Genomic DNA, 22,782 nt, shown 5'->3' with positions numbered 1-22,782 from the left:
TTTTAATTAGAAACCACTAAAATGAGTATGACTTCTCTAAAGACAGTCAGTAACATCCAAAAGCCTTCTCTTTAGGTGTTCTTGAGACAGAACTACTTTTGGAAAGCAATACAGAGACCACAATTCTATTCACTCGTAAGATTTGGCACCTCTTAATGACGTGACTTGTTTTGTTAAAAGTCTCACTCACAGAGACTGAAACGTTCTATCAATCTATTATTTAAAAGAATATGAAACTTGGAAACAGTATTTTTTTTCTTCTCAATGCCACCTATGACAAAGAGTTGGGAATTAAGAAAGCTTCCTGTGACATTAAATCACTGGGAAGCAGGTATACAAAAAGAACGCTGAAATAAAGAAGTTCCTGGTAAACACGTAAATTATTCACTTTTTTAAACTAATTCACACTCTTGCCAACTTTTTTCCCCTCAGAACATAATTAGCATACTTCTAAGCTCAAGTAAAGCATTCTCAGTGTGCACTAACAGTAAACATGAATTTATCAATTTACCATAAAAAATTTAAAACTTGTTAACCAGACTGTCCTTCTCCCTTGCAAAAACAAACACATTGTGAGCATTTCAGAATGTTCACTTGTTAATAAAGTCATGATTGCGAGCCTGTTACCTGCCTTTTGAACTGTTTCATTCGAGTGTGCAACACATCAATACATTGTCTGGCATAGCGGAAGCCAAAGTCTTCTAAAAACATCAGCCAGGCTGGTTCTTCCCACACTAATTATGACAGCCTGACAAGAAGTGATGATGAAACCACAGAAATACGCTGCTTTCTCACGAGCATCTAAAAAGCAGACAAGGCAGGGGGTGGGGGAAGCCCACCTCCCAGGATGAAAATCCTGCTTCCTCACTTTGAAATTAATTAGAAAGAAAAAAATAGCACCATTTAATAGAAGAGGTCAAAGCCAAGGCTTCATTCAACACAGCTGCCACATTCAACCACATCAGCCCATCACATCCCAGACAAGAGAGGCTCTGAGCTACAAGAGCCTTCAGATGGCAAAGGAAAGAAGTACTACAAGGAGCTGTCATTCTTCAAATTCTGCCAGTAGGAAGCCAAGTATCAGCACAAGTGAAAACATGTTACATAGCAAAGTCTGGACCTTTAGCAGAAATATCAATATGAAACATTGAAGAACTTTAACAATAATTGAGACCCATGGGGATTGCAATGGCTTAATTTCAATAATATGTATAGCAATCCTTGTACATAACCTCTGAAGTTCCTAAGAATTATCATTTTTGGGTGCTATAAATATTTTGAATGCATACTACTGTACACTAGTGTAATAAAACCAATATGGTAACAAATTATCCATTACATCTGCAGAATACTTTGAGTGCACCCTTGTAGCTAATTATGTAAATGTAAGTAAAACTCATGAATGATAGTTTGGTTGGGTTTTTTTTAAACATAACAAAAGATAGCATAGCTATGCAGTTCTTAAAAGCTGAGCAGTAAATTTGTTACAACAAATGAAATAGATAACTAAATCTTTTAGAACAATATATGAATTGCTATTTCTGTGATACTTACTGGTGAAGATGTTGCCCATGTACCAAAAGATTCAAAAGCAAGGTGTAATCAAAAAATAAAACATTGCTCCATAAAACAGGTAGCAAATTTTCCATTCCTGCAATTACTGTTTCTTTATTTAATGACTATAGACCCTTTTTGCATTCTAAACAGATTGAAATGCAATACATATTAACATTCATTTTATAAAACAGGAAAGGAAAAGTAGATTTAGTAACAAAGTTCGAGTACAGGTACCTGTAACTGAAACAGCCAGCAGAGGGAGTATAAAAACAAAATTCTAAAAAAAAAAAAAAATCCATTCTTTTTCCCTTACAGTCTTAGCTTTCTTTTAGAATATAATACTAGTGACAAAAGTGCAAAAACTAGAATACTGTAAAAAGTATTTAAAGTATTACAGATAATTACTTGAAATTGAAATAATTTTTAAAGAAGCATTAAGAAAATGGCTCATATTAGCCTCAGTGAACTGAAACACAATTTTAATCACAGAGTTAACACTGAGCAACAAGCTTCATAAGTCATTTCGAAGTTATAAATCCACACATACATGTCGATTCTAATCCTTATTTTCCAAATCTAAAACTAAGTTCAGGATTTGAGATCACGGAGGGAATTTAGGTATAATCTATTTGTATTGAGAATACAGATCAAAATCTTAACATTTAACAAAAGGTACCTTTGTACTGATCTGTACAACAGAAGGCTTAAAGTGAGTAAGCCAAGAATATGCCTGAGATCCTTAGTGGACATGAGCATTTACATGACTCTTTCAAAATCAAGTCACTAGGTCAAAGGATATGCTGAAATAAAAAACTCTTCTTCACACTTTTAGGTTTTCACCATGTCCAGCTGATGAGCATGGCTTAAACATGAGCAAAAGGAGGAAGGGTACAAACGAGGTGATCTGAGCTCCAAGCTTTGTGTTATAATCTTAAATGAGCTGACATCCTTCTTGAACAAGTGACAAAAAGAAATCATCTCCCAATTCACCTGCAATATCCCACCATGCATAGTCACACCTTCCACAGCCCATTTTACACTGGAAGCAAGCTTACTGAGTTAACAGTGAAGGAGTTACCTCTTTTCTCAAGGACTATAAGCACTAGGTGCCCTCAAGCCAACAGGCAAACATGCAGCAGAGCTGAGGAGTCAAAGGGACAGAGGATTAGTTATTTCAAATGCAAATCACATGCCTTATGGACAACCATTTATAAAAATACCTGGCTTGGACAAACAAGTCCTCCTTAATTGTTCACTGCCTGTGCTCATAGAGTTTCCATTCCCTTTCCATGCCATGCCTTGCTGTCTGCCCTATGTATTGGTCTATTATCTCTCTAAATAGAATAGTAGTGCTTCAGGACAGGATGCATGGTCTATACATTAAAGCAAAACGTGGTATTATGAAGCACTAGTCCCGATGGGAGTCGTTGAATGACATCACTTATCATCACAACTATACACTGCTTTAGTGACAATTTTGCTTTCAATTAACGTGCATCCAGAATCCCTGGGGTGAAAACCGGAGACAACTTTATTTTCTACATCAGCATCATCTACTTTTAAGGATGATTTAATTGTAAAACCAAACCCTATTCACCTTTACACATGGGATTCATTGCTGAAGATCAGCATTTAGCTTACAAAACCCTGACTGCAAGTAATGAATATATAGACCAGGAAAAAAAGAGAGTCATGCCAAGATTAAGTTTCCCATTAGCACAGGTAACAGGAATACTTTAAACTACATTTAAATCTTAATTGCTATTTTCTTCCACAACTACAGAACTTACTACATCTATTCTTTCTTAGAGTACTACTCAATCAGAAAGTCATAGTACCAGGCATATGAAGGTACAGGATAAATTTGCTGCGCTAAAAAAAAAAAAAAAAGTAGCCAGATAAAAAGTAACTCTGTATAAAATATCAATACACTATCAATAGTCCAACAAGCATAATGCACCCACACTGTAAATTACTCATACCTGTAAGTAGACTCATGGGATGCAGATGTAATATGCTACACATGTGCAGCTTGAGAGACCTTGAATGTAAAAGGAACATGGGATGCTCCCCTGAAGGGAAGACATTTCACACAAACCTGGAATATCAGCCAGTTGCAGTATGCTAAATCTGGTAGAACTCCACTGGAGAACTGATCCAGGATGTCAGATGCTAAAAGTTTCTCAACACAGTATATTATGAACAGATTATGAACTTTTAAGAGAAACTTCACCCACCACACAAAGTTCATACAAACTTCTGCAGTCACACCCAGTGCTTTGTTAGGAATCCTTAAAACAAAAATAGACAGACATAGCATAAACTGAGTATTGTAGAATGTAAAATTTTAATAATATCGCTGAGCAGCTTCTAACAAGATCCTAGGCATGTAAGTCAAAAGGAGCTTGAAGAAAGAAGAATGCATCTCTAGCAATTTTGTTATTTTAAAATTTTGAGGATTCTGTTAAGTCAATTTTAAATCTCCTTTCCAAAAGAGCTCAATTCTCTTCCCTCCAAGCACTCCTCAGTTTTCTTGTAAAAATATTTATAGATGTTTTCGTCTTTGAAGTCAAATGGAATATGTATGTGTATATATAGATTATATATACATACACACATATTATATGCATATACAATTTAGAACCTAAAATACAATTCAGGAAACAAAAGCTATGAGATGCAGCACATTATCTTCATTATTCTACATGATCTCATCCTCTTCAAAACAATAATAGCCTTCCGGCTGCACTGTAACCAGGACTGTGCACAGCACTCCAAACAGTTAGACAAGTGCTCTTTGCAATAGCTGCACTGGAACTGAATAGTATCTTGTTTGGCTTCCCTCCACTCCTTTTTTCAGCATGGTTTCCTAAGGAAATCAGACTTATGCAATCACTCAAGGAGGGAGGGAACTGTATACATATGTGTGTACGCATATGTATATATGCACACATATTGATGACTGTCCCTCTGACCTCACTAATACCTTTTGAGCCCATTGGCCAGTTTCAATCACATTGAAAAGCAGGAGCACTGATATCGGACATTAAGGCTCTTGAAAGTTTCATGAGAGCAGGCTTCAGAGCACAGAAAGTGTCTCCACATGAGAAAAACTGCATGTCTCCTTAGATGTCAGTAAACTCACAGGGAAAAGAGCTGTTCTGCTCCTTTACTGCCTACAAGAAAATCTTCAGTCAGAGGTCACACTCAGCCAAAGATGACTGGGGTTCTCATGTTTGTGTGTTCATAAAAAAGCTTAAGTTGAATTCAACACTACTTTTTAAATGGTGTTTTTAACAGAGCTGATGTTTTCCAAGACATCTTTGTCTTGATCTAGCATAGGAGAGAATTGCCGTACATGACACATATTCCCTGGCTCAGTCCCTTGCTCCCAAGACCACTTGACACATTCTACCCTCTCAAATACAGAGAAAATAAAAATGGGAAAAGCTTAGGATTTCCTTGAGGCCTCAAAACTAAGCAAGTATGTGACTCTATAACATAATCAGCTACTGAATGAAGTTTCAAAAAGACAATGGTAGTAAATACATAGTCATCTTTATTCACCTCTGCCACAGAATAGAACAAGTACTACCAGGCTTGCATGCTTCTGTGCTAAAGACTGCTGTAAGGCAACAAGACAAATAATGAGGTTTGGGATGACATCTATATATTTCTTTTCACATGCCCACAAGATACATCCATGTGTGAACTACGCACTATTCACTTGCATTCAAAAAGCCACCTATTAGCAACAGATTAAAACGCATGTTTAAGGACACTTCCAGTCATGAACCTACGATTTAAGAAATAGTCACAAAAAGGGGAAAAAACCCTAAACCAAACAACCAGCCACAGCTGATTCAAGTCACCCCACGTACCAAAACATTAGGTGACCAAAAAAAAAAGTTTATGGGTAAAAAAAAAGAAAATAAAAATATGACTTTCAGCCCTGATACCTGCGCCGCTTGGAAACTCGTTAATCCCATGACCGACCTAAGCCTCAGCACATTTCCCGGCGGCACGGTGGAACCGAGGGCCGCCAGGAGGGCACTGGCAGCCCGGCCCCGGGCGGTGGCAGCCCGAACCCCCGCCGATCCGGGAACGCCACAGCCGCGAGGTTCCCTCCCGGCTGGCCGGCGGGGAGCGGTGCGGTGCATCAGCGGCACGCCTCGGAGAGGGGAAGGCAGCAGCGGCGACCGCGGGGTGACACGGCCGCGGGGTGACACACCCGCGGGGCACCCGGGCCGTGTCACTGTGAACCCGCCTCGCACGGCCCGCCGCAGCGGCTTGGGCCGGCCAGCGGCCCCCGCCAGGCTCGGGGCGAGCGCGGCCCGGTGCCCTGCCCCTGCCCGAGACGGAGGTCTCTCCGGTGGCGGGCGCGGCTGTCCGCAGAGCGCCGCGGTGCCCCCTCGCCGCCGGCCGCTCTCCCCGCTGCAGCGCCAGCCCCCCCCAGCAGCGAGCACATGGTTCCTCTCCGGCTTTTCGCCCGCCTTGCGATGAGCCACGGCCAGGGGAAGGCGGCACCCGGTACCACAACCGGGTGGGAAACACGGAATCTGCACGCGTGTGGCAGATCTGACGGGGAGTGCAGAAAGAAGCGACACGTTTGCCCCTTTTTGGTCCTCTGCCGCCGCTTCTCTGTCAACTGCCGATACCATAATGCTTCCTTATTGCTACTTCACCTAAGAGGGAAAGTCTCCCTTCCCTAGGTATCATTCCTGAGCAAATTAAACATGCACCAAGTAAAAAGGCTGACACACACGTACGTAAGAGTAGACGGATCCCGAAATGATGCCGAAATCCCTGAGACATTAACAGCCAGCTCCCACAAAGAGCACTCGGTTACACTGAGCATCCCCTTTGTCCGTGCATCCTCAGTACACACCCGACCGTTCCTCCATGCGTCCACACACGCCCCACGTATACGGCCCCTTTGTGTCTTCGCTCCCTCCCCACTCACAAAGAAATGCCCTTTCCTCGTGGCATGGACCCAGCCTTGGACCCGGCCCTTCACTTCCCCCCGGGACACGCGCGACCCGCCGCCGGGCGCGGCGCTCCGATACCTACTTGTGTTCAAGAAACAGTCCGTAAACCTCCTAAAGCAGCTTGCTGAATTAGATCCATCTTCCATGTCTGGCCCTAGGAGCAGGGGAGACGAGAAGGAGAAGAAGGTGCCTCTCTGCCGCTGCTGCCGCCTAAGAGTCCTGCTCCCGCCGGGGCCGTCGCCTCCTCGGATCCCGTCGCCGCGGGCTGCTGCTGCTGCAGCACCGAGGGAATTGCAGGACCACGGGCCAGAAGCGGATGGGGAGAGGAGGAGCCGGGAGTGGTGCTGCCGGGGGTCGCCGGCTGCAGAACGGAGCAGCAAGCCCTGGATCGAGGAAGAACAGAAGAGTCTCCTCCTGCCGCTGCCGCCTGGATGGGCGATCAAGTGAGCTGCTGCTGCTGCTCCGCCAACATCTCTTCCTCCTCCTCCTGCCGCTCTCGCTGCCTCTCCTCCTCCTTCCCTCCCTTGGAGACTTGTGAGGTTAAAGGAAGACGAGGAGGGGAAACGAGGAGGCGGCGGCAAGAAGTAAAAAGAAGATGGAGAAGCGGAGGAAAAGGAGGGGATTGGAGCGAGGAAAGGAGCCGCTGCCGCTCTGGGGACGATGCTGGCGGAGGCGGCGGAGGAGGCTGTCCCTGTAGCGCGGCTCCTGCTGCTGCTGATGGTTGTTAGGAAGAGAGAGAGGGAGCTGCAGGGAGCCGAGCCGCCTCCGTGCGCGGGGGGGGGAGGAGGAGACCCGCCGCTGCCTCCACCTCCGCCGCTCTGGCCATGGGAGTGGAGCGGGCGGCTGCCGGAGCCGGGCTTTTCCCCGGGTGCTGCAGCCAGGGGGGCCGAGGGGCGGGATAAGAGCCGCTTCTCCGGGTTGGACATGCTTCCGCTCTTCCCTCCCTTTCGCGGCAGTTTAAGGCAGGACGTCTAGAAGAGATACCGGAGGAAAGCGAAAGAGGAAGCCGAAAAACGACGGAGCCAGAAAAGGGGCAACCGCGCTTCGCTCCTGCGTTCCCTCCAGCAACCCCCGGCCAGTACTTCCTCCACACCCCGGCTCCCCGCCCTCATAAAATCCTCACATTTCCGTTCCCCCTTTAGGCCGGAGGGGACAGGGCGCTACTGACCGCCAAGCGGTTCCGATCCCCTTTTAAAGTCCGCTTTTCCTCATGCTTCCACCTCGCATTCAACGCAAGAAAACGGCAACAACCTGTATTTTCTTCGAGCGAGGCAAATACTGCCCCGTATCTGCGTGCCCGTCTGCAAAGAGGCAGATAAAATCACCGCAGTGCCGCTTCCAGCACCAGCCCTGGCCGCCAGAAACCGCCCACTGGCGGGGCCACCGCTTCCCAGGCTGCCTCCCGCCCGCCCTTCCTCTCGCTACCGGGCGCGCACGCAGGAGCTACGGCACAGCGGTTACCTCAAGGGAACGCAGGGAGAGACACGGGAAAGAGATCCTCCCTATGCGGCCTCTTTATTTTAAACAGATAGTCACAGACACCGAGATGCAAGAGCAGGCGTTCTGTGGTGCCTGGCAGGAAGGTGCCAGACCGCTGCCCCTCCGTTTCTGCGGGGCATCACACGCCTGTTCCTACACCGAGGTGCACAGTTCCTTCTCGACGCTCCGCATCACGCGTGTTTGCTTAAGCCCCCCTCTGCCCCCTCCCGCCCCAGTCTATCCATGGCACGCTTGCAGCCACTCAGCCCCAGCCCTCCAAGCCGTCCGGCTCCCCAAAGGGCTACCTCAGATTCTAGCCTCAGGTGCGGCGTTTTCCCGGGGCCGCCATCGTCCTCGGTCCACAGGCACAGACTCACCAGCGAAGCCTGCCGCACCGGTCAGCCGCTGCCTCGACTCCATGGTGGGGACCCCGCATAGGTGGCATCCCTGGATAAGCGGGTCCCGCCACGCAGCCCCCCAGGCGGTCACACTCCGCTCGAAGGAGCGTCCCGTCACCACCGACGGCCCTCGGCCGACGGCCTTGCTACTCCGGCCCGCAGCCCGCCCGTCCCGGCGGCGCGGCGCCTCTGCGGGCCGCACTACGGCGTCCCTCAGCGGGGCAGCCGCCGGAGGAACGCCCGGCCAAGGGAAGCCCGAGGGCGGCCTCGGAACGGAGCAGGGCCGAGAACTGCGCTGGAAGCCCGCGCACCGCGTATTTCGTTTTCCCCCCGAGCTCGCCCTGCCCTGGGCGCCAGCCGCCGCCGGGAGGCGGGCGGGGAGGTCCCAGACCACTGGAGTTTACCTCCGGCAGCGAGGAAGCAGGGATGGTAGCGCAGAGAGGGCGCGGGGCTCCCCTCCGCCCGGTCGGGCCGCTTCATTCGGGCCGTTGGGGGGCCGTTGCCCCGCCCTGCCTGACAGCTTAACGGAACCCCAGGGCAGCGGGCGGCCCGCCGCCGCCCTGCCCTCCCAGGACAGCCTCGCCCCGCAGCCCTGTCAGCCCCGTTATCCGGCGAGAATCGTTCGTGCCCCGGGCGGTTCGAATAGCCCCTGACGCTCCTGCCCGCGCCCTGAGGCGGCGGCGCTCCACAGGGCGGGGGCCGTCCTGTCCTGGCTTCCTCTCGCCCGGCGGGCAAGTGCCGGGCAAATGGGGCCGGCATCTGTCACACTGACATCCTGCTGAGGGAGGACGAGCTGTCCGAGGCTTCTTTCCCTCCGATACCTAGACGGAGTGGAAGGAACCGCTCTGCTCTGGTAGACGGCAGATTCCCCGGACGCTCTCGCCCGCCAGCGGGAAAGGAGCGGCCACCGCGGCGGTGCCCGACCGGCCGCGGCTGCCGCCGTGTCCCCGGCGGCAGATTTGGTTGCGGGGCGGAGGGGCGACACCGGGCAGGGGGGCGGGCGCTGCCCTGTGTGGGAGTCGGGCGCTGGCACCGTGGGAGTCGTGGCGGACACTCGCGGGGAAGACGATTCTGCAGCTGTTGACAGCGGGGCTCCCGAAACGTGGGGGATTTTGTTTTCCTCCTCTACCTTCCGGGAGACCGAACCTCAGCGCTGTCCTGTGCGACTCCGGGCGCTGCGCTAGCGGGTCTGCGATACTAGGTGCCTGCGAGAATCCTCCTCAAACCACCGCAATCTTCCTATTTCCGTTCAAAATTGGTGTCTTTTCTTTCGAATTTCGACTCCTGCTTTGAAAACAATACAAACCTGCGCTTTGGGGGCTTATTTTAAATTGCTCACGTATTTCATATGCACAGTATCAGGACTTCACGCTGAAATTCAAACTAACTCCTGCCAAAGTTAGAATCTTAATGTATCACTTAATTGGGAAGGCTGCAAAATACGAAGTTCCTCCGAAAGTAACAGCGCTTTCAAACTGAAGTGCATTTTCAGCCAGTTGAATGTTCTGTAACACTGACAAACAATCCACAGAGCCTGCAAAAGGTTTAAAATGCCAAAAGAGATTACAAACTCTTATTAAACAAACAAAAACCCCACAAAATCGAACAAAAAACTCAGAGAGGGCAGGTTTTAATAAACTGTTTTCGTCTGTATGGTTCTTAAAACCTGCAGTTGCCTAAAAATCCTGTACTAAAACACAGAAAACTGAATCTGCTTTTGTGATGCATTTTCTCTTAGTGTATTTGAGTTTATGAAAACAATTTGATAACTTCTACTTCATATGACTATTCATCTGAGATGTTTGTATTTCCTTAAGTCCAGCCATCGCCTACTTTACATATAGAGCTTTTCTTTCAGAACTGCTGCAGGATGACTGTAGATCCAGCAAATATTTAAATTCTCCAAGAGAAAGCTTAGCTAACAGAAACAAAATTTTAGTGAACTGTGCTTTGTTGCTGCAGCCTATTTGTTTAGTAATTAACAACTTCATATTAGAAAATCTGTTAAATGCTTAAACTGAGATAATCATACTGAAATGACTGAGAAAAAGCAAGAGCTATTCAGCTGAAAAAAAACCAAAAACCCACCAAACAGGAATTTGCTCCTTTAGACACATTAGTCCCAAATTGTTCTGTCGATATCAAGAGTAAATTACTGAAATGTTACAGCGTCAATTTTAATTGTAGAAATCTTGTTTGACTATGCTAATCTATGCTAAATTCCTCAATTACTGTTCACCCAAACTGCATTTGTTCAAATATCACTGCCTGAAATGGGCTATCTGTGTGTTTATACAAGGCATGTGAATTGTGCATGTATAAATATGTATGTGTACATTCAACAAACCAAGCAAAATACATTTTGATTTGTAAGAAATCATTGGCTGTTCTAGACGAGCGGCTTTCAGTTTAAGAGTTATTTACAAACTGTTCATTTCATTATTATTCATTAGCCACTGGCATTTCATACCTGATTGGTCACCTGCTTCTTGGCTAGGCAAGCAAAAACAATCACAGAAGAAAAGTTAGATGACAGTAAAAATTAATTTTCAATCTCTGTACATACATATTTGTAAAATATATGGATTTGCAGACATTTGGCCATTTCAATACCTCAAGAATAAAGTAGTGATGAAACACATTTGCTCATTTTCCACTGTATCCATCCGTCTTGGGTTTCATTGACCAATCATCATGACAGTTTCCATCACCACAGGGCAACAATGTCCCTGATACTACTGTAGTATTAACTATACATTCACATAATTTACCAGAAAAGTCTTACCCAGTCCCATAGGATTTTTTGCTGCAGAACAGGGAGGTTTGCTACATCATCCCAAAAAAAGGATTTAAAACACTCTGAAACACAAATAAATGCAGATTATAATAATCTGATGCAGCCACTTGCAAGATTTCTTGTAAATGCACTGTGCCAGTACAATGATGAGCAAAAGTCTTTGGTGGTATTTGCACAGGTAAATGCAATTTCACAAGAGTTGAGGAGTCAGAGCGTCCACTGAAGCAATCAGATGTTCTGGCATGCATCATACTTACAGGAACAGGCCTGGTTCTAAAGCAGCAAATAAGCCTGTTTGGCTATAATGTGGCAGTATCAATCAAAATACTTGAAGGAAAACATTGTGGGGAAAAAGTAAAATCAAGTTATAGCAACAGGTTTTTGGTATATTTAATACAGTTCAAAACCAAACACCTGTTCTTTCCCCATTCTGTCTGCTACATTTTAAGAATGACAGTGACTCATCTTTTATCTGATCCCACTCTTTTGCTTGGTAAATCCTCTTACCTCACTCATCACCCTTATATTCTAAGAGTCCTCTCTATGATGTATGATCAGTTCCTTGAACAAAATAAGGAATGAGAGAGATTATAGGAAAAGAGAAATTAGAAAAATCTAGGATGACGGCAGTAGAGGAGCTGACGGAATCAACCACTTGAATATGGGTGAGGCAGGAGCAGCCAAAGGAAATACAGAGAAGGAAATCTCTGGAAAGGTGGGGCAGGGGGAGCAAAAGGATAAATGTAGCTCCAAAAATAATTGCTTTTTTTTTCCTAGGGATTTTCTGCTAAATGATCTTACAGAATATAGTAATTATTTCCCAGCTACTGAATTGCTATCACAAATTTAAAACCTACACAAAAGACATTGTCTCCTAAAGCCTTATTCTTTAAACCTTTAATTTATAGTTAACCCTATTTCACAAGAGATTCTTTTTACAAAAGATTATTCTCACTGTACACATGCAAGGAGTCAATTTGTTTAAAGGGCCATTTTCTTTGATTCCCCCAAACACTGATAAAAAAACACCTCTTTTCCATAAGAATATTAAGTGTGAGTGTTGATAACATGAAAACATGTGCTAGCAGCCATCTTCAAGGTGGTTTGGGGAATTACCCATTCCAGATGCAGAAGAAATACTGTGAGATCCAAACCTTATTGCCAACCTGTTCAGCAAATCATAATAACACTTCTTAAAAAAAAGAAGACCAGGTCTGCTCAGAGATAATTGACACACAGGAAAAGGGAAAAAAAAGTAAATAAATATATTGTTTGCTTTCAGTACTATGTTCAACTCTGCTTATGTCATTTAGCTTTCTGCTCTGCAAGGTGACAGCTTGAAGATGATATGGCTGGAATATACATAACAAAAGTTTCTTCGTAAGTTCTATACTAAGTGATGTATGATGGTGGATACATTAATTAAGCTGTGAAGACCATGTCTTTCCCTGGCAAATCCTTCCCTTTAGAAACACACAAAACTATGCAAAGTTTTCAGTATTACTTTTCAGGGAAAAGTTCTTTAGGGAAAGAAGATACCCCATGTGCAAGGATAGGACTTTTTTAAACTCAAAACTTTCAAGTAGACATATTTGTACATATTACATTGTAATAAAAAGAAAAAACACATTTCATTTTAAAAGGAAAAAAAAAAGATAGTGTCAATGTACAAGGGAAATCTTTAGAATAATTGTAACTCAGATTTGTTTCCTGTAAAAGACTATGAAAACCTTACGATGTCATCTACCATTTTCTGCTGTCCTATGCAGCCCAAAGATCAGTCATTTGTTGTTTTTTTTTAAAGGGTCTTTAGAAAAAGGAAATGGCTGTTTGGGCTTCAGTTACTTTTGTTAGACCCCTTCCTCCTGAGAAACTGTCCTCTAAATAAATTCAAACTTCAACTGCAGCTCTCTTTACCGCGATGCTATATTATAAACCCAAAGCATCATAGACACTGTAAGCTCTTTGATACACCATCTTTTGAGTCATGTCCAGCACAAGAGGATCCTGGCTTGTGACCACGGCCTCTTAGGTAATAATGAAACACAAACAGCAAATGACATAAAAGTTGGCATGGTAGACAGCAGCACTACTATACCTAATACTATTGGAATAGCCATTTTTATTGCAAGAAAAATAAATAGGCTTATCGGGATTTTTGTAGTTTTATCTTTCCATTTTCATAATGAAATCTAGAGTTAATTTATGACAGAAGAACATTCCTAGAATTTGTTATCTGCTAGAGATAATTAATTAAATAATTTCAACTCTGTGTTCAATCAGAAAACAGAAATTCTAACCTTTACATGAAGTTTCTTTGTATGTAACAGATTTGAGAAAAATACAAAATAAATTGAATACTGACTTATCTTTTACTCCTTCACTATGAGTTGTGGATCTTGCTAGCAGGTAGCAGAGACCATACACTGCTACTGTCACAATAGAGATACTACCTTTTCCCATAACTCTCTCTTGCAACCCCCTTCTTCACTTTCCCAAGTATTCCAAACACTAAAAACAAGCAGACATGCTTTGAACAGTTAATGAGAATTCCTACTGCCACTGTCAAATTCTTTGATGGATCTAGCAATCTCAGCTCTGAGTTTAAGTGTAAAGCCTTGTTCTAGCCCAAGCCTATGGCTAATTCCTCTTTGATATTAATAGCAAGTACAAAAATAAATGAAGAGACCGAATCCCGCCTTCAGAATTATCTACAAAGAAACCAAATTTATGTTCAATTCAAGTCCTGAGCATCACTCAGAGGGAAACAGGTTTCTCTTTAGAATAATGCTTTGTCCTTCTCACTTGTATTTCTCCTTTATTTTACAGTTTCTGACAAGTCTCATTTAGCTTAGTCGCAATAACTACCACGTTAAGCCCTGGGAAGAACAAGACTTTTACTCCCTCGTACCTCTACCAGCCATGGGCTATTTAACATGGGGTTTTTTTTAATATATATTTAACAGTTTGGTTTCAAATCTATGTCCTGTTTCTATGTAGAAACACAGCTTTGCATTCCTTAAAACTAGAAAGTTTTACTTTGAAAAGAAAGCTTGAACTCTTAAGGTTTGTTGTGCACCCATAGCTGTCCTGTGTGGACTCTCAAACTGATGTCACTGCAAAGTATGTTCATTCAACACAACTGAGCTGGTAAAAGTGAGAAAAGCTTATAATCTATACAACTTTTCCCTATCCCACCCTCACTTTAGACACGAAGAAATTAAATTCAGTTTATCTCCCTATAGTGGCACATATGCAGAGACTATGTAACATGTACCCTCTGTGTTTATATCCCACCCTAGGACATACTTACTATTTTCTCTTGCATGTTTTTCACACTTGCTTTTTTTCTCTTTTTCTTTCTTCTCCTCTCTCTCATACACAAACAAAGCCAGTATTTCTCTAGCTGCAGAATCAACATAACAGGACAGATTACCCTGGAAAAAACTTTAAGATCAACATGTGAAAAACACCAGGTAAAAGGTTAGGGTATTACTGCCATCATCCCCAAAAAATACTGTCTCATGTGTGCAAGTCCAGACTATGGCAGACAAGCTTATTTGATTCACTACAATTCTTTTCCTCTGGAAAAAAAAGACACCACTGCCAAGGACTTTTATTCATTCTCTTTTATCTATCTGTTTACTCATTGTCCATTATCTACTTTACCACCATTCAGTAGTCCCTATTCCTTCAAAGGTTTTCTCCCTCTCATGCACAATCCACCTTTCCATCCTTCTCTCCAGTTCACCATTTCTCCCCATGATACTACATTTGCCACATCTCAGCAAACACACCTCAAGCTGGCAGGATCCCTGCTTTCTCAGCTGCAACAAGCTTTTCACTTGCTTTCCCTTTGCTACTTCCAAAGTTTTTCCTCAGCAGAAGCACCTTTTGCTGCCTTTCTGCTGGCCAAGTGCCATAGAAAGCTCTGGTACTCACAAACAGGGGGATTCTTCCCAAGCCTTGAGTCTAAATAAAGGTCAGCTGGTCAAGCAGAGCAAGAGGAAGGGCACAGACAGCTGTGCTCTTTGAGAAGCCCAAGGCTGCCTATGGAGGAGACTTTGGGATGGTAGAAATGAAGCACCATTATTGTAGCAGTCTGGCCACAGAGACCAGAAGATGCTCATCTCTCCTGCTTGATATGAGTTCCCTGAATGAATGACTGGGACACTGAGTACAGACCATGGAGCTCAAGCAGAACAAATAGAACCTCTTTGATAACCCAGGATCAGGAGCTACTCTAAAATGGCCCAGAAATAAAATAAGCACAAGTAATTTCTTTATAAGTTTTCCCTAAAAAGTAAAGTTACATTCTGTAGGTATAGCTGACAAGAGTCCCATTCAGGCTAGGAAGTTTGTATTCACACTAGTCAGACAGGATAGGGCTTTTAAAATATATTGATTGCTTTATTGTATAAAAAAGAAATACACTGCAGTATACTGCAATATATTGCAATCACATGTGGAAAGACAGACCTGGGTATCTCGCAGATTTTTGCAGAGAATTGATTTGAACTGATTGGGGTTCTTTTTGCAAATCTGCTGAACTTTTAAGAGGAAGTACAGTGTAACCCACTTGAAGCACTCTCTACAGCATACTCAGCTCAGCTTTCTCTGCTGGATACAGTCTGCGGAGATGTAAATGCTGCACCTGTGGGTCTGACTGTTCTCAAGACAAAGCAGCAAATGCAGCTCCCACCACATCCCATAACTCAGAATCCCTACACTGAAAAGGCTTCCAGCAAGCCCTCTAGTTTGTAGTTTCTAAAAGCAGAAAAACAATTTCACACAGTAGTCCCAATATCCAAGTTGCATCAGATTGTCTCTCCATCTGATCTGGCTCATGCAAACTCAGATATAATTATCTATCATTACCTCTTTGGTTTTTTTTGAAATACAGATTGACATCCAGACTAAACAAGCCATTAATGCAGGAGAAACTCCAGGTTTATTTCTGGAGAAAGGGTTCCTTTGTGAGATTGCAAACCTCCCATTGACTAAAGCTCTATGGAAGTTTTTTCACCCATGCTTACTCTAACCTAAGTTGTAGTTTGACTGGACATGGCTTCACTGAATAAAATAGATAAATAAAAATATTAGCAAAAGTACCATTTTTATGGTCAATACCTTTTGTTGCCTGTAAGTCATCCTGCACATGGCTTATTACAATACAGACTCAAAATTGGTGACCATTTTTCTCACTCACAGGACTACTTGAGATGACTTTCTATTTCGGCCCCATGGAGCTTCAAAATAATAGCCTACCAGTAACGCAGCTTTAAATGATTTGTGAAGCAGGATTTTAAATGAGGGAGGGAAGAGAGCCATAGGAACTTTTACAATGGGAGGAAAATAAAAAGACAGAGAATTAGGTAGAATTTTGGTGTGAGGAGAAGCTGGGGAAACAGCATGTGCGACGGGAAGGGAGCCCACCCATGGCCCCTTGCCCAGAAGCTGGACTCCAGCTGCAGGCCCTGCCACATGGAACCCATCACTCTCTTCCAGGTCAGTGGAGCTCTGAACCAGAGGCTTGCGAGGGATCCCCTGATCCCTGACATCAGTCTCTACTGTTGTAGACTGGTCATACATCCAAAAATCAGTTATACAGTTTCCAGTGCCTCAGTAAAAAGGTCATTCAGCTTCTCACTCTTCTTCCTCTGAATTTCCAGCCAAAATAAATGTATGGTCCTTTCTTTTGGACTAGCTTTTTCTTCTGCCTTTAAACATCTCTTCTGCCTTCTTGACCTTCAGTATTTAAAAGGAGCAGTAGTACCTCTCTCAGTCTTCATTATCCTTGACTGATGGAGGTCTAGTCTTATAGTTCTTTCACATAACACATAATAGTAGCTCCAGTTTCCTGATGTCTCATCTTATGAGACCTCCTCTACACCTCTTCCACTTGGAATTCATCTTTCCTCAGTACAGGTAACTACAGTTGCAGACATGCTCTCACTAAGGTTTTACTGATGTCTTAAACACTTTCCAGTTCATTTAGAGAAGTTTTGTCTGATGCATCATGGTCACAATACTGAGAAGTGGGAGGCATCACTGTTGCCCAAGTAATTCTGCACTGAACACAGCCATGAGGGCTTTCTTCTTTCTTGCTTGTTTCCAACTGATGAGCTCAAAGACAAATTTCATATCTGTTTCTAGGTGAATGGTTTTGCACTTTGTACTGTTACATTTCATTCTGCTTCCAGTAATACAGACTTCAGAGCTCTCTGAATCATCCTCAAACCTGCTTCAGTTCCACTCTCTGCAGTCACTGGCTTCTCAGTTTTTACAAACTCTGCTAACACATCCTTATGTGCATACAGGAAATAAAACATGAAATCAGCTCAACTCTCAAACAAATTCTTGCTAAATTCAACTTGTAACCATCATTCTGCAAGGAGGACAATCGTCCTTCCTTTAGCTCTAAGTACTTCATTCTCAGGTGCTCTACAGCACCCAACGTTTCAGCAGACTTTGCAAATACTCAAGACAGTTCTGACAGTTCTGCAAAACAGGGGAGTATTATTCATGAATGGTGCTTTACAGAAGAAGAAACGTGGAAGTGTTTTGGGTTTTTTTTTTTCCCTAAAATTATGCAAGAAGTTTAAAAAAAAAAAAGTTATCCAGACAGTTCAAAGAATGACACAAAAGTATCCTGGTCCCCTCTCTATTCTTCTGTCTGCAGTATCACCCTCTGTTTTCTCCTCCACCACAAGTATGAGGAAAGAGTTCAGGCCGGTGCTGGCTTCAGGCAGAGGCAAAGTAAGCAGATCCCAAAAACCGTAGACTGCCAGAGGGCACCTGGCTGCCTGCTCTGCCCTTCCAGGAAGGCAAGTAGAAAAGCTCTTCCAGTAGGGTAGCCACCCAAAGAGCACAGCTCCAGCCCTGCCTAAAAAGCCTCCTGCTGTCTCAGCCTCCAAGAGTACGATCACAATGCATAGCTTGTCCTTAGTGCTTGCTGTCCTGCTTTTTTAAGGAACACAAATTTCCACTCTTCTTTGTTTTCCGTCTTCCCATGGACACTTTTCATTGTTATACGTGACACTAAACAGTTTTAAAAACAAGCCCTCACAAACCGCGCTCATCGCAGAGATGAAACCATCCTTCCTCAGCTGTGAACTACCAGCCTCCTATGCAAGCCTTCTCTACTAAACATTAAATTACAATGTACATAAATGACTTAAATTAAATTTAGATCAAATTTAGGCACTTCAAGCAACAGTAACTGACCAGTTATTTGATTAAAAAAAACCCCAAACAACCTCTTGGCTTATTTGTTTGTTCATAGTTGTAAAAAAGCCACCACTTCCCCAGGTATATATACTTTCTTGTAAGTGAGACCTTGTTCTCTGTAACCAGATGTCTGCCCTGGCCTGGGCGTAGAAGGAAGACTTCCACCTAGACATTAGTGCACTGTCAATATTAACAGCTTTCATAAGCATCCTGCATTATGTTGACAGGTGAAAATATTTGATTCATGTGACCCGTGTTAAGCTTGGTGCACAGTCTGAGGTGCTTCTGAAGTTTTTCTTACATTTTTGCAATAGCTGGAGTCAGGCAACAACATGAACATGACTGACACAGCGGCAGCTGCTGTAGTTGCACTGACCTGTACTGCTTTTTGGAACACAAATGACCTGACCACAGCAGGATTTATTACAGCTGCTACTTCTGTGTGTGTTGTGTGTCAAGTCAGATTTTTCAAAAGACATTTGGAAATGTCTCATTTTGAGTAACAACAATAAGTTAATTCATACTACTGGTCTTCCGCAGCAATCAGCATAGCTGTGTTTCAGTAAAGATATTTCGCTATAGAAAAGAGATATCAGTGTAAAGCCCATATCACTTCACCAACTGCCTGTAGTACTTTAAGGAAATGCAAGAATAAACGTAGGAAGGAATGGAGAAGATCTGGAAATCCGATGTATGAAAGTATACAAAAGAAAAAGGAAAAACGGCTGTGCTATCAGGTGGCAAGTTACAATTCATAAGAAAGGGAATTGCAGAGAAAGGTAACGGTAAAGAGAATGGCTCTAGGGGAGCACTGGGAAAGGATGCATCATCTTTATTGAAAAAGCAGAACATTTTTTTTTTAATCTGTTTAGCTAGCAGCTATTGTAAATCCTACCACACCCTCGCAGTATATTCAGGCAACCAGAAATAATCTTTTCTAATGGACCCTTCATGTTCTTACTCCCCAAGCCATACAACAGTCTTCTTGATGAGAAGATCAAGTTGAATAACAACAATTCACTCATTTACCCATGAGAAAGATTGGGTCCTCACTATGCTAGAAACCTTGCACCTGATTCTTTTGTGCTTTGTGCCAGTATAAAGTCATGGACTTCAACGGATCCAGTTATTTCTACTACAGTCAAGTAGAACAGCCAGACTGCTCTGGGGTTTTTTTTGCTTCAAGCCTTTCCCTTGCCTGTCTATCTTTTTCATTCTTGGTAATACTTGGGTGTTTTGGTTCTTTTTTTCATTTCAAAGCCTCTACAACTACATCTCATAGGGATGTGGCTGAGATTAGGTTCTCTCTAGGGTAAAAAATGCTAGAAGTTGTCTAAGCCTTACACTGCATGTGAGTACTTGCAGCTGTTACACAGGGCAAGGAGTAGATTCATTTCTTGATGAGCACTGCAAGTGGAGGGAGGCTTAGGAATCCCCATGCAGGTAACACTGTTCAAATTGTGTGAAATGAGCAGCAGCGAACAGCTCCAAGCCCACCACTCCAATTAGATGAATCAACCAGATGGAAAATTACTTAAAAAGCTAGCAAGACTGTCATATTTTGCTGATTCGTCAACATGTGCCTTATAAGTATGTTTGAAAACAAAGCAAAACAAAATCCTCAGAAAGCAAGCGAAAGCAGAATTATAACTGAGCTTTTCACACAAGACCAAAACAAACTGCCCACTTCAGTAGACTCAGTCTTCAGTGGCTATTTAGATATAAGGTAAATTTTTCAAGCCCTATATTAACTGCTGAATGAATGGAATTTCTTTACAGTTATTTGCAATAAATATATTTTAAAATAAAAATCAAGTGGGACAAAAGGAATAGATGCTGTATGAAAGCCCATTTGTACTTAATATACCAAAGAAATTGTTTAAGGTTCATTATTACCTGGTGTCACTCTCTGATAAGGTAACTCAGTGTAGGTTAAAATGGAGATAATTCTGATTTTGCAGATATCTTCAAAACCATTATGATTTTGTATTGTACTTCCCAATGGGACGGGCTTTTTGACTCCACTGGTACACATTATTGATTGCGGTTTTGTTAGAGGTTTGCATATTCCAAGCACTGACCATTCAGAGCTAACAGGTCATTTCAGCCCATGTTTAACCCTTGAAACATTTTGTTCTTATGTGTTTAAAGACTCTACGAACACTATGTTTATACAAAAAGATATGCACACAGAACTAACTAAATAATTAACACAAAATACTAGGCATACCTAAGCACTTGCGCATGGTGATGGTACCTGGTTGTTTTCAGAAACTTGAGGAGTCTGGCTAGTGTAGTGTAGTGAAGTCAAAAGGCTTTGCTTCTTTTCCAGAAATGCTAAAACTGTTTGACTGGTTAAAAATATTTAACAAATGCAATGTGTAACTATGCTGTTGGAATCACTGTTATTTAAAAAATTAGGAGTTAAAGACAGTTGACAAGGTTAAGCTTGAAATTAGAAAAGTTCACCAAAGTTTCAGAATTTAGGAGGGCAATGCAATGAATGAGGCTAGGAAAAATCCATTCCTAAAAGCAATTTATTCCACAGGTGCCTTCGCAGTGATTTTGTGTAGATTCTTCCAAAGTTTCTAAGAGTAGACTTTCTCAAAGCAGGGCAAGGCCACTAGACAGGGTTATCTGCTGTGGCTTCTCCTGTGTTTCTAGCAAACATAGCTTCAGAGAAAAAAAAAAATAAAAAACACATGCTAAGGGAAAGGGGGACACACAGTTTAACCAGATCAATAGAGAACTTAACATGAAAAAGAAATCTGGCAGAACAGAAGATGAATAAGGACTTCAGAATATAGCCCCTTGAACAGACTGCATTCCAAAAAAGTACCTGTCTGGAACAGTTGGTTTCACTTGTTCTGTGTGATATAACAGTACCTAAGAGTAGGAAGCAATCTAAAAATATTAGTGTTCGTATGTTAGCAATAGTGTTTTTGCAAAACATTATAATGTTGTCAGAAAGTAGAGATTAAGGCATGTAGCATAAATGTAGTGGTTGCCAAATGTCTCTGTACCATTTTGTTAGAAACTTTGAAACGTGCCTGTTCACAAATGCCTTCTGGACATCGATTTTCTGCCTCACTGTCTCACTCTTTCCCCTGCCCCCAGTCATCAGTTTTCTTTTGCAGCTCCATGAATCACAAAACTGAACGTACGCTGAATCACCCCAACACTCATCCAAAAGGTAATTCCCCAAGCAACAATTTGCTTGATGTGGTGATTGCAAACAACACATACATGGCTGAGGCGCAAGGAGCTGCGTATTACCACCAGACGGTTTTGGCAACCAAGTCCAGCTGAGCTCAGCTGGGAAAAATACTCCACCTTTTAGAAAGTTCAGCTATTTCTCTCCATTTCATCCCCCCCCCCCGCCAAATGAATCTGTTAACAACAACAAAGTACTTTTGAAACTTTCTGGAATAGTAAAATGTAAACAAGAGACTGAAAGGGACACTTGGATATCGACACATTAAGATCTCCAAAATCTCTTGAAATGTTCACTTTTAATGACACTGTCTTCTTGCTCAAGAACCTGTACTTCATAGTCACATTGGAAGATATTTTTGTGACAACTCCATGTATCTTCACATACATAACATTTTTTTTCTGATTTTGGTTCCACAAATCAGAATGAGTTTAAAATAATAATAATAATAATAAAATTACTTTCTCTCCAAGCAGAGTAGCCTCTCCTGGGGTTGGATGGGCTAAGAAAACATACACAGGAGTTACAGAGGGCACTCAAGTGTTGGGGATAGCACTCTGATCCAGAATTAGCTGTACCTCAACATCCTATCTTCTTTCACTCCACAGGACAGGAATATCTCTCTACTGCTCATCCTCCTCACTCAGTCCCCTGCTGGACATCCCGTTGATACCCTGCTCCTTCCTCCTGCTCTCTGCTGACAGGAAGACCATTAAATTTTAACTAGTCATCCAAACTGTTTGGCCCTCTTCCCTCTCCTTCCATTTAATAATAGGTTGCGATGATGAGGCAAAAATGACAGCCTCACTTACGATACCACTTTCAATTTGCACTGCCTACCCCTGCTTCTCAATGCAGCCAGGCAGACATTGCCTCTACCAGGATACAGGGGTTATTCCTCAGCAACAGGTGATAGAAATTTCTTATACCTTACTTTTTATGTTGGAAGCCTTTTAAGCATGTCTGCTTTACATTTCTGTGATCGTGAACAGTACTTAGCTCATTTTTATCTCCTCTCTCTCATGTCTTTGTACATGGAGATTTTCCTTCTCCTCTTGCTGAATTGCCCCTTGACAATTTTCACGTTTGAGTTTCTAGGAGCTGGTATCTTGTTTCATT

General features: G+C 43.1%; 1 protein-coding gene across 1 annotated transcript in view; it reads right to left on the bottom strand.

Moving 5' to 3' along the window:
• The window catches only part of PDE10A (phosphodiesterase 10A), a 190,008-nt gene extending 182,537 nt beyond the window's left edge, over positions 1-7,471 (bottom strand). The window contains exon 1 of the mRNA XM_061991606.1: positions 6,628-7,471. Coding sequence (XP_061847590.1) covers positions 6,628-7,471 — 844 coding nt within the window. The remainder of the gene's footprint in view (positions 1-6,627) is intronic.
• Positions 7,472-22,782: the final 15,311 nt, after the last annotated feature.

The sequence above is a fragment of the Colius striatus genome, chromosome 2 (assembly GCF_028858725.1).
Source record: "Colius striatus isolate bColStr4 chromosome 2, bColStr4.1.hap1, whole genome shotgun sequence".
Classification (NCBI taxonomy): domain Eukaryota; kingdom Metazoa; phylum Chordata; class Aves; order Coliiformes; family Coliidae; genus Colius; species Colius striatus.
This window is presented reverse-complemented; position numbering and strand designations above follow the sequence as displayed.